Source organism: Orcinus orca, chromosome 2, assembly GCF_937001465.1.
Source record: "Orcinus orca chromosome 2, mOrcOrc1.1, whole genome shotgun sequence".
Classification (NCBI taxonomy): domain Eukaryota; kingdom Metazoa; phylum Chordata; class Mammalia; order Artiodactyla; family Delphinidae; genus Orcinus; species Orcinus orca.
In genome coordinates this window covers 115,966,701-115,982,028 of record NC_064560.1, presented here as the reverse complement: position 1 = coordinate 115,982,028, position 15,328 = coordinate 115,966,701, and the positions used below count along the sequence as shown (strand labels likewise).

At 56.8% G+C, this 15,328-nt stretch overlaps 1 protein-coding gene across 1 annotated transcript; it reads right to left on the bottom strand.

Moving 5' to 3' along the window:
• Positions 1-3: 3 nt before the first annotated feature.
• On the bottom strand, positions 4-14,035 carry PLA2G4F (phospholipase A2 group IVF). The gene is made up of 20 exons (XM_004273958.4): positions 13,892-14,035; positions 12,775-12,847; positions 12,045-12,181; positions 11,813-11,941; positions 11,341-11,381; positions 11,058-11,100; positions 10,513-10,579; positions 8,455-8,624; positions 8,253-8,366; positions 8,031-8,068; positions 7,712-7,847; positions 5,939-6,075; positions 5,459-5,681; positions 4,261-4,375; positions 3,900-4,037; positions 3,680-3,787; positions 2,472-2,666; positions 2,035-2,201; positions 1,330-1,516; positions 4-1,052 (listed from the first exon to the last, which is right to left on the bottom strand). The coding sequence occupies exons 1-20, from the start codon at positions 14,000-14,002 to the stop codon at positions 832-834; spliced, it is 2,550 nt and encodes an 849-aa protein (XP_004274006.1). The 5' UTR covers positions 14,003-14,035; the 3' UTR covers positions 4-831.
• Between the last annotated feature and the right edge of the window lie 1,293 nt (positions 14,036-15,328).

The window sequence follows — 15,328 nt, the reverse complement described above, 5'->3', positions numbered from 1 at the left end:
GCATGCGTGTGTGTGTGTGTGTGTGTGTGTGTGTGTGTGTGTGTGTGTGTGTGTGTGAGAGAGAGAGAGAGAGAGAGAGAGAGAGATTGATTGATTGATTGATTGAGGGAGGGGCTGTAGTCAAAGAGAGCACTCCTGGCAGAGGGGAGTGTCGAGTGAGTAATGAGTATGGCAGCCGGGCCAGTGAAGGGCCCCAGGTGGCTCAGCGCTGGGTGGGGTGTGGGTGAGAAGAGGCCGCAGAGGCCCTAGCCAGAGGGAGAGGGCCTGAAGACCTCCACACTAAGCCCAGTCAGGGTGGATCTCCTTTCCACACACCTAAAATCTGCCCATGCTGGAGAGGCTCCAGGTATTTGGAAGGTCCCGGGTGGGTCAGAAGAAATGATAAACAGATCCTCCAGAGAGAGAAACAGATCCCCCAGATCGGTGGGGTACATCTGTGGAAAAGGCAGGAACCTGGGCCTCTGAGTTCCCAGCCAGGCTTCCTCTACCTCTGCCCATCCCTGGCAGCTGACAGGCCCCCACTAGGAACAGGAACACACACGCAGGTTCACGTTCACTCTGCCCCTGATAAATGGATACGCCCTCTAGACACACCCATTTAGCTTCTGGGAAGGGTGAGACTATTTGCACAAGGTGGCAGCTGTACCCCTGATAAGAGAATGTGAACCAAGTTTAAAGAGCGAAGATGAGTAATTAGCAGGGGGACCCACCAGCTGGAGCCCAGCCAGGAGGGGATATCATCCCACAGGGTCCACCACCCCTCCCTCTACCAAGCCCCGGTCCGGAGCCCACAGTCCCTCCTCTGTCCCAGTCTCCCGACTCCAGCCCGGGTCAGCCTCCAGCCCTGTCCCCAGCCTGTTTCTGGCCCAGAGCCAGCTGGAGGGCCTGCCGCACAGCCTCCATGTTGTTCAGAACGTTGTATCGACTCAGGGCCACCAGCCGCTCAAACTCCTGGGGCTCGTAGGTGAAGTTCATCATGCCATAAGGGGTGTCTGGCCCATTGATGACAAAGTCCCCACAGGCTTTCTCCTCATCCGTTTGTCGTTCCACATCTGCAGTGGGACGGGGAGAGAGTCTGGGCTAGGGCACTCTGTGGCTAGGAGCTGCCAGTCCAGAAACCCCCCTTCCCTAGAGCATCTGGCTGGTCTGTGGGCTCTGCCTGGGGCCACATCTCAGCTCTCTCGTCCACCGGGAGGAGCCGGGCCAGTGTGCATGCCGAGTCCAGGAAGCAGTGGCCAGCTCGGGGCCTCCAGGAGGTACACTGTCCTGGGTCCAGCACCCCATCACCACCCCAGGGCTCCGTGGGCCAGACCCAGACCTTCCCCTCACCTGGGGCCAGGTGTGTGCGGAAGGTACGGTTGACCAGGGGGAAGTGCAGCACGATGGGTGAGCGCGGGTCCTCGGCCTTGGCAAACAGGTAGCATTCACGGGGCTCCTTCAAGTCCTCAGGGGGCACCTCAGTGCTGGGGAAGGAGATGCCTCGGTCCAGGCAGTACTTCTCTGTCATCTGTAAGACCTGGGCAGACACCCAGCCCTGTGAGCTTCCGGCCCTGCCTGAGGCGCCTGGGACTCACGCTGGCCCAGGCTTCAACGCCAGCCCTGTCTCGCAGCAGCCGAGTGACTACAGGCAGCAAGAAGAGAACCCGCATCTGGGCGTGCAACCTGTCCATCACCCCACAAGCCTTGAGGGAGCCACTGATAGAGACTCCCTGGAGGGACCCTGATGGCTCTGTTGTTACCATAGCAACAAAGGGACAGCAAACCTGAACCCAGGCCCAGATAGGAGCAAGGAATCCTATCAGGAACAGCAGCGTCCAGAACAGGGGTCTTCTCTTCACCGGGATAAAGTCTCCCGAGGACTCCCTCTGGCCTCCTCTCCTGAACCCCACTCTCCTCCATCACCTCAGCAGTCCTCCCCTTCCAGCTGGGGAGACCAATGCTGCTAGTGGTGTTCGCAAGGTGCCTGCCCAGGCCTTTCTCGACACCCAGCCAGGCTGCCTTAGCAAGGACCCCCCCACCCACCCCGCACCGTACCTCAAAAGGGGCATCCAGGGAGTAGTCGAAGGACAGAATGAGGTCCACGGCTCTCTGCGGCTGCAGGCTCAGCGGGAACGGAGAGTTGATGGCAAAGCCTCCATCCACCAGGTACAGACAGTCCCGCATGGGAGTGAGCTGGTTGGGGAAGGCGTCCGGGTGCGAATCTGCACGAAGACAAATGCTTGCTCTCTGCAGCAGCCCTCTTCTCTGCGCACTGGGAATGCCCCACTGTTGAGAGTTCTCCTCTTCCTACAGCCACAGGGTCTCCCACCGCAGCCCCCGGCCTGCCTTCCAGCACAGTCATCACAGTCCTTCCCCCACTAGCCCCTGGGCAGCAGGAGCCCCCCCCCAGCCCCCAGGTCAAAAGGTAGCACTGGCCCCAGGGAGCCAGAGGCACAGGCAACAGGCGGGACCCCGCCCAGAGCAGCACCCACCTTTCCAGGCCAAAAACTCCCTGCTAGACACATAGTCCTTGTGCAGGCAGAGGCCCTGGGTGAAGTTCGAGTTCTGGGCTGAGGTGAAGCGGTAGGTGAATATGTCCAGCACAGCCTGGGAGAAGGGCCCTTGCGGGGTGAAGAGCCTGGTTCGCAGCCTCGCTGGGTCATGCAGCTGGAGCTTCTGGCGGTCGTCTAGGTGGGGGTGGGATGGTGAAATACCGTGAGAAGCCCTCCTTTGTCCAGCGGTCCTCACATCTCAGGGGAGCCCCTCTGTCTCCTCCCCACGTCTCTCCTCCTTCCCCACCCTGCCTCCTGGGTCTCTGACCACTGCTTCCCCAAACCCCTTTTAAATGACTTTTTCTTTCATGTTCCCCACGTTTTGAAAGTTGACATGCACGTATTAAAAAAGTTGAAAGTTGACATTGCATGTATTAAACAACATCACCTACCCTTAAAGTTGCATATGCAACTTCCAACCAGAATTTCACCCATTAAACACCCACTGAACAGTTACCATGTGCTGTGGTGGCCACTGTGCTGGGCACAGGGATGCAGAAGTGAACAGGGCCTGACCCTGGCCCTCCAGGGCTCACAGCCTATTTAGGGGAGAATCTAAAGAGGTAATAAATGGTGACAGTGTCCCGAGGTAAGGACAACATGGGATGTGCCTACGGTTCTAGGGAAACTTGGTGGTCAGACCCTCGATCAGCCTGGAGGGATGGACTGGAACAGAGACGTCCCCTGACAAAATGATGTCTGAGCTGAACTTTAAGAACTGAGCAAAAGTTATCCAGGGAAGAAAAGTGGGAAAGGTATTCTACGCAGCAGGGGCTGAAGGGGAGCTCTGAGGTGGGGGGACAGAGTGTCAACCAGATACCCAGTGGCCCTGGGCTGAGTTGATCTAATGGGAGCCCAAGCGGAGAATTAAAGGCACAGGTTTGTCACGGAGCACTCACAACTCCCACTAGGTTTTCTGACGTGGGTTCCCCACCCCTTAGCCTCTCTGTAGACCTCTGGGCATCCAGAGACCCTAAGCTAGAAGTCATTTTCTCAATATTTCTCTGAACCGAATAGGACATCCAAGTCCTTCACTGCCTCCTCCCACATTGCTCATGCTTCTGCCAGGGCCCTGCTGCTGGAAAGAGGTATTGCGGGGGCTGGCAGTGGGGAGGGGAGGTTTGGGGGAGCAGGCTCTCTGCCCTCACCTGTGATGTTTACACTGCCTCTGCACCTCTGTAGGAAGCCGAGGTCCCAGCCGGCGGTCTTCAGGAAGATCTCATCCAGGCTGGCTGCAAACGCGCTGCCCCATATACCTAAGGAGAAAGGCAAAGTCCCCGGCCCTCACAAGTCCTCCACCGGCATCACCAACTCAGGGCCTGGCGCCTGCCCTGTCCCCTTGTCCCCAGGCCTCTGGCCTAGACTCACCCTGCAGGTAGCAAATCCGGGGCTCGGGGCGGAGCTGCAGCAGTCGCCCCATGAAGAACTCTGAGCTAAAGAGCTCAGTGGGAACATAAGCGCCATACTTGGGTAAGCCGACCTCATGGGGGGTGAACTCGCACCACTCTGGGGGCGCAAAGAGGAGGGAATGTCACCAGGGGCTTCCCACCAGGACCCCATGCTTCCCCTGAGCCCTTGTGACTTAGCAGGTATCTTTGCCTTGTCAAGAGCAGGAGGCAGCAAGCCCACTGTGCTTCAAGGCTCCCACCTGTGCCCTGACAGCCCTGGCCTCTACATCCTCACACTACCATTGCTCCCACCGGCTTCCTAGGTCCCCATGCCCGGGCACCTGCAAAGTCTTCCCCACTGATGTTGCTGCAGACGTTGACACTGGCGTAGATGGGGTAAGGGTTCTGGCCCTGGCTGACCGCCTCCTGCTGGTCAGACAGCTTGGCAGGATTTTCCTGGTCAGGAAAGAAGGGAGGCCACTTGGCCTTTAGGGAGTTCCCTTTCCCCACCCCCATGGCCTGAGGCTCGGCACCCTGCAGGTGTGGCGTGCCCACGAGACTTTGGTTGCTAAGGCCAGGGCTCTAGAGACAACTCTCTAAGGGACAGGCTTTGGGCTGCAGCAGAGGTGAGGCCACATGGGGTTCGTGCAATTCCAGGGGCTTTGGACCCCCTTCCCTCCCATTCAAGAAAGCCTATCAGAACCCAAGGGAGTCAAGTGACATTTTTAAAAGAATAACTGGGGCTTCCCTGGTGGCACAGTGGTTCGGAGTCCGCCTGCCGATGCAGGGGACACGGGTTCGTGCCCCGGTCCGGGAAGATCCCACATGCCACAGAGCGGCTGGGCCCGTGAGCCAGGGCCGCTGGGCCTGCACATCCGGAGCCTGTGCTCCGCAACGGGAGAGGCCACGGCAGTGAGAGGCCAAAAAAAAGGAATAACTGAAAATCCAATCTACTTTCTTTGAAAAAGTAAATCACTAGAAAACATGTATTCTTTTCTTAGACATCACATTCATAACAGATAGCCACACACCAGTGGGCCAGGCCCCGCAGGGCCCCAGGGCTGAGAACCTCGCTCAACTCTAATCTCATCTCCCGATGCATGCTGGGCCTGCAGTTCTAGGAGAAGCCACCAGGTGGCGAGAATCATGTCTGCTTGGCCGTCGGGCTGGAGTGGCATTCTGCCTCAGCAGGAGGTTGAAATCATTTGGGACCCTTTCAAAGCACACTTGTACTAGGGCTCGACCCCTCACCAACCAAAACCAGTATCTCTGGAAGTGAGACCTAGGTATGGTGTTTTTGGAAAGCTGTACAGGTGATTCTAATATGCAGACAGACCTGAGAACAGCAGACCAGCCTCTCCCTCCCAGGGAAAGTGAGATGAAGCGAGTCAGCCCACGCAGAGATCCCACCCCTTGCCCCCAGGGAGCTCAGACTTAAAGGATAGCTTTGCAAATCTCAGATCTTAGCCTAATGGGTAAGGCAGAACTAAGTGCTGGTGGACAGGAGCCATGTTCATCTACTACCTGTTCTTCTCTTACCTCCTGGTGTAGGAAATATTCAATAAGAAGCCCCCAGAGGTCGATGAGGGAAGCGCTGTGGCCACTGCTTTCCCAGATCCCCAGTTCCTGGGCATAGTACTGCAGGCGTTCCATGGACATTATCCCCATCTTACTGCTGCAGACCCGTGCCTGGGCGCGCTCAGTAGGGCCCTTCAAGGCCACCTGGGACCAGGCTGGGTCCTTGTAGAGTGTGGAGATGCACCTGGGCATGGAGGGAATTAGGAGCGTGGGAGCACAGTAAGGGGAGAGAGGGATACAGGTATCTCTGAGTCACCCCTCCTCCCCCATCCCTTGCACCCACTGGCCTGCACCACCCACTCAGAGGACCCTGGGGACTCAGTCCCTTACTGCCCTTCCTGACCCCTTTGGATCCCTGCCCCTCCCCACCAGATCACCAGGTCATACCTCTGCCTCTTCAGGGCTCTCCTTTTTTTTTTGCCCTGCCCCTACCTCACTTACCAGGTGGACCCAGAGACTCCACTCAGATAGGTCACAGTGTCCAGGACGCCGAGCTCCTGTAGCCCGGCCAGGCTGCCATAGAGGGAAGACATGGCTCGGGTTCCACCTCCCGAACCCAGCACAGCCACCACAGGCACCTGGGCACAATAATAATCATGATAACATCTACCCCCACTATTGTTTATATATTATTGCTTAGCATATCAGATATTGGTCTAAGAGCCCAACTTGTATCATCTCTTTCAGTCTTCAAAGAAACCCAATGGCATCCCCATTTTACAGGTGAGGAAACTGAGGCACAGGAAGTTAGATAATGTGCCCACAATCATACCATCAGTAAGTAATAGGCTGTCAGACTGAAGCAGTATAACCTCAGAGATGGCTCTTAACATTATATCAGGAAAGTATGTACCTGGGAGGTATATTGGATTCACTCAAAACAGCTAAAGCAGGGTTTCTCAACCTTGGCACTGTTGGTAATTTTGGACCAGATAATTCTTTATTGTGAGGAACTGTCCTGTGCGTTATAGGATGTTTGGCAGCATTCCTGACCTTCACCACGCAGATGCCAGTAGCATCCCTCTCCCCTCCCCTAGTTGTGGCAATGTCTCTAGACAGTGACAAATGTCCCCTAGGTGGGTGGGGGGATGAGATTGCTCCCAGCTGAGAACCACAGAACTGAAGTGACAAAGACCAGCAGGCAGCCTGACCTGCCCCAGACACGGGAGATGTCTCTTCAGGATCAGAGGTTCCTGGTGGGATCAGACTAGAAGCTGTTGGGCTGCTCAGCTTTTCTACGAAGGTTTGGTTCATTCCACCCCAGACTTCCGGTTCCTTTCCCTGTCCTTCCTTTCTTCCCCTGTCTTGAAAAAAATGCTCCCTGGCCATTGCCCCGCAAGGTCACTGCCCCTCCAGAGCTCTGGAGGAGACAGAGCTCCCTGAAGGCAGGTCTGTGCCCTCTCTACCCTCCACCCACAGAGCGGAGATGGGGCACAGAGCAGGCATTACCAGATGAGCGGTAGGCTTGCTCAGCTTGTCAGCACGGGGCACAGGGTATGTCTCCTTGGACATCTGCAGCCAGAAGGAAGCCACCAGCCTGTTCCTGATTTACCACAGGTCTCCCCCTCAGCACTGCCTTTCCTCCTGCCTCCACTTCCAAATCCCTTTGTCCTGTTATGGACTGAATTGTGTCCTCCCCAAATTCATATGTGGAAGCCCCCATGTGACTCTCTTTGGAGAAAGAGTCTATACGGAGGTAATATAGGTTATGTGAGGTCATAAGGGTGGGGCCTTAATCCCATAGGACTGGTGTCCTTGTAAGAAGAGGAAGAGAGAGAGAGATTCCCACAAACCCCTGCACGTGCACAGAGGAAAGGCTGTGTGTGGACACAGCAAGAAGGTGGCCGTCTACCAGTCAGAAAGAGGCCTTGTCAGATAACGACTCTGACGGCACCTTGATCTTGAACTTCCAGCCTCCACGTGAGAAAATAAATGTCTGTTGTTTGAGCCACCCAGTCTGTGCCGTTCTGTTATGGCAGCCTGAGCAGACTAATACACCTCCCTTGGCTGGGGCCGTTCAGCCCTCGTTCATATGGGGGTCACATGACTCTCCCGACTGTGCCCATCAGCTCAGGCAAACGGGCCTGCCCCCTTCTTCCTCTGGTCCCCGCACTTCCTCAATGCTTCCTGTCACCTCTTAGACACACAGTCCTCTCAAGGAAGAGGTTGGATTTGGTCGCAGCAACTCTGGTGTCTGGCTCCTCCATTCCATACCTGGTTACTGTCGGGAGCCTGGCTCAATCCCAGCACCTGCTGTAGGGCCTTGGACACGACGTGCTTCCTCTTATCCAGAAACTCCTGTTCCCCGTCACAGAGGTTGAAGCCAAGACGCAGGTCCAGGTCCCCAGAGCTGCCTCAGAGGGGGTGGGGGTGGGGTATTGGGTGACTGTTCAGTGGAGAGCCTCCGGCCAAACCCATTTTCACGGGAGCAGACAGATGCACATTCCGTGGAACCTCCCAGAAAGATGCCACAGGACCCAGTCACCCCCAACGCCCGTGGAGCCGTAGGCAGAAGAGTCTCCGCGCCGCTCACCTCACTTCTGCCTTCACACTCATAGCCACCTCCTGGCCCTGGAAGAGACAACAGCCCATCCCTGAGCGCACTGAGAGGGACTCATTTGAAGCCCCGGTTGCTCTGGTAATTCTGGCCCAGGTGTGGACACCATGGCTGGCCTGATTTGAACCCCTCCCCCAGACCTTTTGTGGGGGTCACAGAGCAGGCAGGGGCCCCTCAGGCACCCAGACGGAGCCTTACCTCGCCCAGGGCCACGACATGCTGCTGCTCCCGACCTAGGGCCAGAGAGGAGATCAGGATGCCCGCCTCGCCCAGCTTGCTGGTCTGGACCTCCAGCTCAGCACTTGGGCCGCTCTACAGAGAAGAAAACACCCAGGAAAAGGGGCCTCGTCCAGGCTGGATGGATTCTGTCTTCTGCGCCTTCCCAGGCTCCGTCACTCACCTGCAGGACCGTGAGCTTCTCTCCCAGCTCCACCTCCAGCCTGGAACTGAGCACTGGGTTTATGTGGAAGGTGAACGTGGCTGGGAGGCCTGCCTCCAGGGGAGGCTGCAGGGGCAAGAGCTGGGGCTTCTCGTAGGCCCCGGGCACTGCCAGCCGAATCTGCCTGGAGCCTGGGAGCAGAGGGCCTAGGTGAGTGCCAGGTGAGGGGGTGAGAGTGGGGGCTGCGTGGCCCGTGACGGTAGCACGCCGAGCAGCAAGTCCCCTTTCCCTCCCCTTGGAAGTGCCAACTCATCGCCCTGCCCACTCTCTGGCAATGGGCCCTACAGACATCATGAAGGACACTCGGGGTCCTATAACCTGCTCCGGTCAGAGCTGGGAGCCTGGGATGGGGACGGCACACACAGTGCTCAGGGAAGGGCCCCTGTCCGGAGCTTATGGGGTGAGGATTTTGAGATTATTATATTAAGTATATAAAATATAATTCTATAATTACCATATTATAATGATCATATATTAATTATTACATTAATTACCAGTTTTCAACTGGTAGTTCCCCCTCTCTTGCTCCATTCAAGCCCCGTGCTCATTGCCTTGGGGGAGGTTTGTGGCCAGAGAGAAAGCAAACAGGCTGCACGTTATTTCCAAAGCATAAGCCCTTGGGAGAACATAGAGGGTTTGCAGGGGATGTAAAAGGAATTAGTGGGTTCGTGGCACAGAGAGGGTAGGCTTGGGAAAGCGGAGGAGAGCCAGCCCCGGCCTGGTGAGGCCAGCTGCGGGGAGGCAGAGGGAGGCCTGTGGGCCCAGGAGCAGCGGGGCCCACCCTGTTCCTGTAGCTTTCTGGAGAGCAGGCAAGACCCCAGAGAGAAATGGCTACACATGACACCCAGGAAGAGGGGACCTCAGACAGACCCACGAAAGAGCCTCTAACGCCTCAGGAACCGACGTCCAAATGGAATCCCTGTCCCTACATGCCCTCCTTAGCACTAAATGAGACCTGGGGACTTGACATGACCAGGGGTGGGAGGGAATTAGAGAAAATAAGGAAAGTGATCCTTCTCTCATATCACGGTTTACAGACTGAGATTGATGAGGGCTGTTCACTGTCAGACACAACAGAAGCTGTGGTGGGGAGAGCAGATGGGCCCCGGGTGTCACAGACCTGGGCCTGGGCCTGGCTCTACCGCTTACTGGCTGTGTGACCTTAACAAAGTTTCTTCTTTGAGCCTCAGTCTCATGAATTTAAGGAGGATAATGACTGTACCTACGTTACGAGGTTGTTATGAGGATTAAAAGATGAAACACTGTAAAATGCTTAGACCAGTGCCTGACTCATAGTAAGTGCGTCATGTTACCTGGGCACGACTCAGCCCGTAGGCTCAGACTCCCAGTGTCGGAGAGGACCTTAGCTGTCATGCAGCCTCCGCTCCCCTCCCAAAGCTGGCACCCCTCCCGAGTGGCTGTCCCCTGTGGCAGACTGACATGGCCCCAGTTCTTCACTTCTGGAGTTCTCACTGTTTGCCATGTGGCCTTGGTTTCTCTCACTAAAGAGCCTGGCTATATTCCTTGCCCTCCAACTTACAGTCAGCCTTGTGCTTGTTTTGGTTAACAAAATGTTAGTGAGGGCTGTGATGTGACCAAAGGCTCGAAAAGCACTTGCTCATCCGGCCATGCGCTCTTGTACCTCTGCCAGTGTCTTAAGAACATGCCCAGGCTTGTACGCTGGCCACAGGAGGTGGATGAGGGACATGGGAGCAGAGCCAGGTCACTCCACCAAGCCCAGCCTAGATCAGCCATGCCCCAGCTGACCACCAGATGTGTCTGCCACTGAGATTTTGTGGGTGTCTTTTGTACAGCAGTAGTTGAACCGATACAGCCTCTGTGCTTGAATACTCCCAGGGACGGAAATTTACTGCTTCTGGAGGCAATCCATGTCATCCTTGGTCAGCTTTCAGCAGTGAAAAATTAAGAACTTTCTGCCCCAGACCCATCTTCTTGAAACCAGCAGTCCCCAATCCCCCAGGAGAGAAGGCAAGACCCAAGGCCCCTGACCAGACTCACCATACTCTTGATGTGGGGCTGTCCCATCTCCCCTGAGGGTGCCCTGGATTCTCAGACAGGGCTGAGCCTGAGGAAAGCAGAGGCCTGTGGGAGCCAGACAGTCCACAGGGCCCTGCACAGGGCCTGAACCAGGATGGAGGGAGGGAAGGGTATCTGGGGCAGGGTCGAGCTAACATCCTTCCCAGGGCCTGTGCCTTACGAGCAGGGGTCTTCTGTCACAGCCACCCTCCCCCCAGGACTCAGAGGAAGTGGTCCCTGGTGGGAAAGGGGGAGGAGATGAGGGGCCCTGACGGCGGCTCCTCGGCAGACTCAGAAGCCAGGTGAGCAGTGTGCTGTGCACAGGTGGAAAGCCTGGCTTCTGGGCTATTCCATCAGGTGGGAGGCAAGATGCCCCTTTGTCCCTGGAGGTGCCTCCCCAGCACATCTCCCCTCTGAGGAGGGGTTGAGTGTCCTTCATGCAAGTGGGCATGATGGGCTCAGTCGTGGACTCCCCAATCCCCCGTCCCCCAGCCCTGGGCAGCCCCAAGCTGGCCACCCCTACTCACCACCAGGACCCCATTGGTGATGACTTCAGACGCCGGCACCTGGCTACAAAGGATGAGGGGCTTATGGGACGCCTGAATCCCTCAAGATGGCTATTACTATAATAATGTAACCAAAGCAGCTGGAAGAGCCTGGGGAGCACGGCAGGTTTGTGGGTAGAGGTGGGCATCAAGGTCAGGACATCCCCTCTCAGGCCAGGCCAATGCAGGACCTGGTGACTGACAGCTGGGAGCTTTGGGTGGGTCTCAGAGTAAATGGGAGGGTACAGGCTCCACCTGGACTCACCTGTCCTCCAAAAGAAATTCCACCTGCAGCTCTTGTGAATCCTACATGGAGGGAGCAAGGGAGCGCCAGTTTTCAGAGGTCCCAGAGCCTCAGGACCTTCCCCTCCCACCCCTGGTTCTACTCAGCTCCAGCGACTAGAAGGCCAGATTGATGCTGGGGCTGCTCGTGGGCACAGGACAGGGTAGCAACATCGCCACTAGGAGCTCCATCTGTTCAAGGCTGTGGACAGGCACTGTTCTAGACACTGAGGATTCAGCAGTGACCGAGACACACAAAGCCCCTGGCTTCAAGGAGCCCACGTGCTGGCTTCCCTCAGGGAAGGAGTGCTCGTGGGAAAGCTTTGTGGGGTCATTGCTGCAGGGTGGAGGAGGGTCTGTCTTGGAGGTTGGGCCTGTGCTGATCGGGAGCCCCCTGTGCCAGGGCCTCTTCTCCCGGTACTGGGCTCGTGGCTGGCGCAGGTGGAACCGCTCACCTGGTGGCTGAGTGGGAAGGTGTGTCTGCGCGGTTGGTGGGGCTTGAGGCTCCTCAGGTCAAACAACAGCAGGGAGAGCTGGTCACTGTCCAGGACGTCCTTGTCGTAGAGGTTGAGCTCCAGGACGTTCTGGGGGCAGGGCAGGAGGCAGGAGGGCCTGAGGCAGGGCGGAGGGCAGGCACCTGGGAGGGGCCCTCTCCCTCCGCAGCCCCAGCCCCTCGCTGACCCTCACCTTCACGGCGCCGTGGACCCGGTAGTGGAAGGTTTCGTTCCATTCGGGGTCACGGCAGTTGGCTACCACCCTTGTCTGGGCCGGGCTGGGGGACGCTGTGTGCAGCCGCAGCTGCACGTAGCAGTCTGCTTTGGACACTGTAGGTGGGATGGGGAGGGTTCCTCAGCCTCTAGCTCTTACGGCTGGAAAGGTTGCCTGGAGGAGACTGGGGCTGGACGGGAAGGGGCAGAGGAGGCTGCCCGCATAGCAGGGTGGGGCGGGGAGAAATGCGGGAGGGCCCATGTCCTTGACTCCGTCTCCACCAGTTACACCTCCTATTCAACTGAATGGAGATCCTGCTGCAGCCAATTCAAAAGGTCATGTGGCAGCGCAGAGCACTGAGTCATTCCCAGAAAGAGCCTGATTCAGGAAACAAGGTCCCGCCCAGTGTGAGCACTGGCGTGGAAACCCCTAGAGAGAGACGGTAACTTGTGGCGGCAGCAGGCCTCACACGCTCACCCAGGCTGGCAACCTCCACGAGCCAGCCTCAGGGAGGAGGTGGTGGTCTGCACACTGCCTTCCCCTCCAGCTCCCGCAACCTGCCCCGGGCCCTGGCCCGGGCTCCCTCACCAGAGAGCCCTCCATCCGCTCCACTCTAAACACACATGCATGCTTCAGGCCAGCCCCTGTTGAGCTCTGGGGAGGCCCCAGGGAGAGGAAGGGAGAAAGCATGAAATTGGGGGTCACTCACACAGGTCTGCGCCCCGGATATTTCTGGCCCTCAGCACCTTCACCTGGAGGTCATAGTATGGGTGGGTCTCCCGCTGAAAGGACAGAACTCCGGGGACTCAGTTCCAGGAAGCCGGGTGTGAGGCCTGACCTCCCTGCTGTGGTGCCCACCCAGGGCTTCCCTTGTCCCATCGCAGAGCGGCAGCCTGGCCCAGGGTCACTGACGTCACTGTGCCAGGGACCCAGGAGGCCTCGACAGAGCAAGCGCTGGGAGCTGAGTGTGTTGGTGATGAACCTGACCTTGGAATCAGTCAGGCTGGGATCAAATCTAAGCTGCACTGTGGACTAGCTAAATGGCCTTGGGCAAGAGACTTGATTTCCCTGTGCTTTAGTTTCTCTGTCTCGAAAGTGGGGGTTATGATGATAATCTCACAGGGTTGTAGCGAGTTTTAGATGAGAAGTCGTACAAACTGCCTGGCATAAGTGCTTAATACATGGAGCCATTTTCACTAATTATGTTTATTATGCACCACGAACGTGCAGCCCCCCTGCCTACAGCGCTGGGGCTGTAGCTTGAGAGTCAAAGTGAGAGCTGGAGTGATGTGCTTAAGAAGATTAAGTATCAAAAGAGAAAACTGTGATGGACCCCACCCACTAGCTCCTAACAAAGGCTAGAAGACGGCCCAAGAGGGTGCGGGCAGGTAAAGGGAAACCAAGAGTCACCCAGCTGGTACCGGTCTGATGAGTCGCTAAGGAGACTGGCAGCTCGGGCTCAGGAGAGATAACAGTAGACTGCAGCCTCCTGGGAGTGAGACTATCTCCTCCAGATCCCAGCGAGTGCCTCATTCCCCCCACTCCCTCGACCCCCAAACCCCATTCTACAGCCAGGCTAGGGCTTACCGGGCTAAAGCCAATCAGCTGCAAGTGTCACATGGCTTCCATTTCCTAACCGGGGGTGATTAACTTCAAGATTATTATTATTTGGCCAAGCTCTCTAAGCTCTACCTGGTAATCTGGAGCAAATCGGTCCTGGCCCAGATCAAAATGCATTCCCAGGGCTGGCCCCAGTCTCCACAGGGCCCTGTGCGCCCAGGACTCCTCCTGTCCACACCCCCCCCAGGGGAGATCGGGTACTTTACCCACCACCGCCTCCACTGAGGTTCCCTCTTCTGTCTCTTCTGCAGCAACACCGCACCCACGAGGGACAGCTCCTTGCCTGTCAGCCACCTGGGCCACAGTGCCCAGAGCATGGCCGGGCTGCCTGCGCTCCTCTGGCTACACTGGCTGCCGGCTCAGGTCTGACAGGTAGCTGGAGTGGGGAGGGTGGAGGAGGCTGCTCTGCTGAGGACTCACAGCTGAGGCTGGAGGTGGGGTTTGACGAGCTCCAGGAAGTGACTGGAGCCCAGTGTCCTCTAGCAGGAGGGACTTTAGACCCTCTCAAAGAGGATGAGGAACTGGCACTCTGGTTCCCAAACCTAGACCCTGGTTATCATGGCGCGGCTTATGGAAAATAGATGCCTGCGCCTTACTCCCCAGACGATTTGATTAATAGTGTGTGGCTAGAACCCAGGTGTTCGTACTTCCATCAAGCCTTTTAGATGATGCAGACACAGGTGGTCCAGGGAACAGCAGAGCCAGAAAGTGCTGCGTCAGGGGCCTAGGTTCCCCCAGCTATCAGAAGAGACTCAAACTAACACCTTTCAAATCCCACCTCCCCCACAGCTCTTAAGCAGAAACATGGAAATCTCTGATTCCCCACAGTGTTTCATCTGGACTCAAAGGTGTTTCTAATCCCTCAGGGCCTCTCTCATTTGTTCCCCAAACACTGAGAGGCTGTTGTGTGCCAGACACTGCGCTAGGCCCTGGTCCAAGGGTGAGGAGGGCCCAACTGTATCCTGAAGAAATTCAGACTCGTGATTCCCCGCTGTGGCTTCTAACCAGGACCCCTTCCTGAATCCGCGGAAATACCTGGATGGTCCAGGAACAGAAGTAGGGATATGGTCAGGTGGTATCGATAAGGGCAGGTAAAAACCGGCCTGCCTGTCCTTAAGCTACTAGAGATAAAGGCTTTAGAGGGTCCCCTTTGACCATCGTGAGCCTTAGGCTGCAGGTGGTGTGTAATGCTCCCTTTTCTGCAGACCGCAGCCACCTAGGTGGCCAAGACAGGCAAAGTTTCTGGAAGAAAGGATCTCTAGGGCAGTGAGCTGTTGGGAGATACATTTCTTTTCCTCAACCAAGACCCAATCATCTCCACTCTCCTCCCCAGTGACCAAGTTGGGAGACTGAAAAGATGACATTCCAAAATAAGGTGATTCAACTCTGAAATGAACTCTGCAGGCAAGTTCAGACCAGAAATTCCCAGAACTGCTGTTGGCAAGGTCCCAAGGGGGAGGGCCTGTTTTTGCTTAATTTGGAGCATGAGGCCAAGACCTGTGCTGGGGTCTCAGAAGTGCCAGTTCCAGCCTCTTAGTGACCTGTATGCACAATGTGGAGGCCCACGGAGCCACGGCAGGGGAGCCTGAGGGAGGGGCACGGAGCTAGCTGGGGGCAGAGCCAGGCCTGGCATCCAGGACCCC

Excerpts from the sequence above, each read along its gene's own strand:
- PLA2G4F (XM_004273958.4), bottom strand. The coding sequence starts at position 14,002 with ATGCTCTGGGCACTGTGGCCCAGGTGGCTGACAGGCAAGGAGCTGTCC. Across the intron at positions 2,667-3,679 it reads AGGCAGTGTAAACATCACAG|ACGACCGCCAGAAGCTCCAG; the intron begins GTGAGGGCAGAG and ends ACCCCCACCTAG. Across the intron at positions 1,053-1,329 it reads CCGCACACACCTGGCCCCAG|ATGTGGAACGACAAACGGAT; the intron begins GTGAGGGGAAGG and ends GTCCCACTGCAG.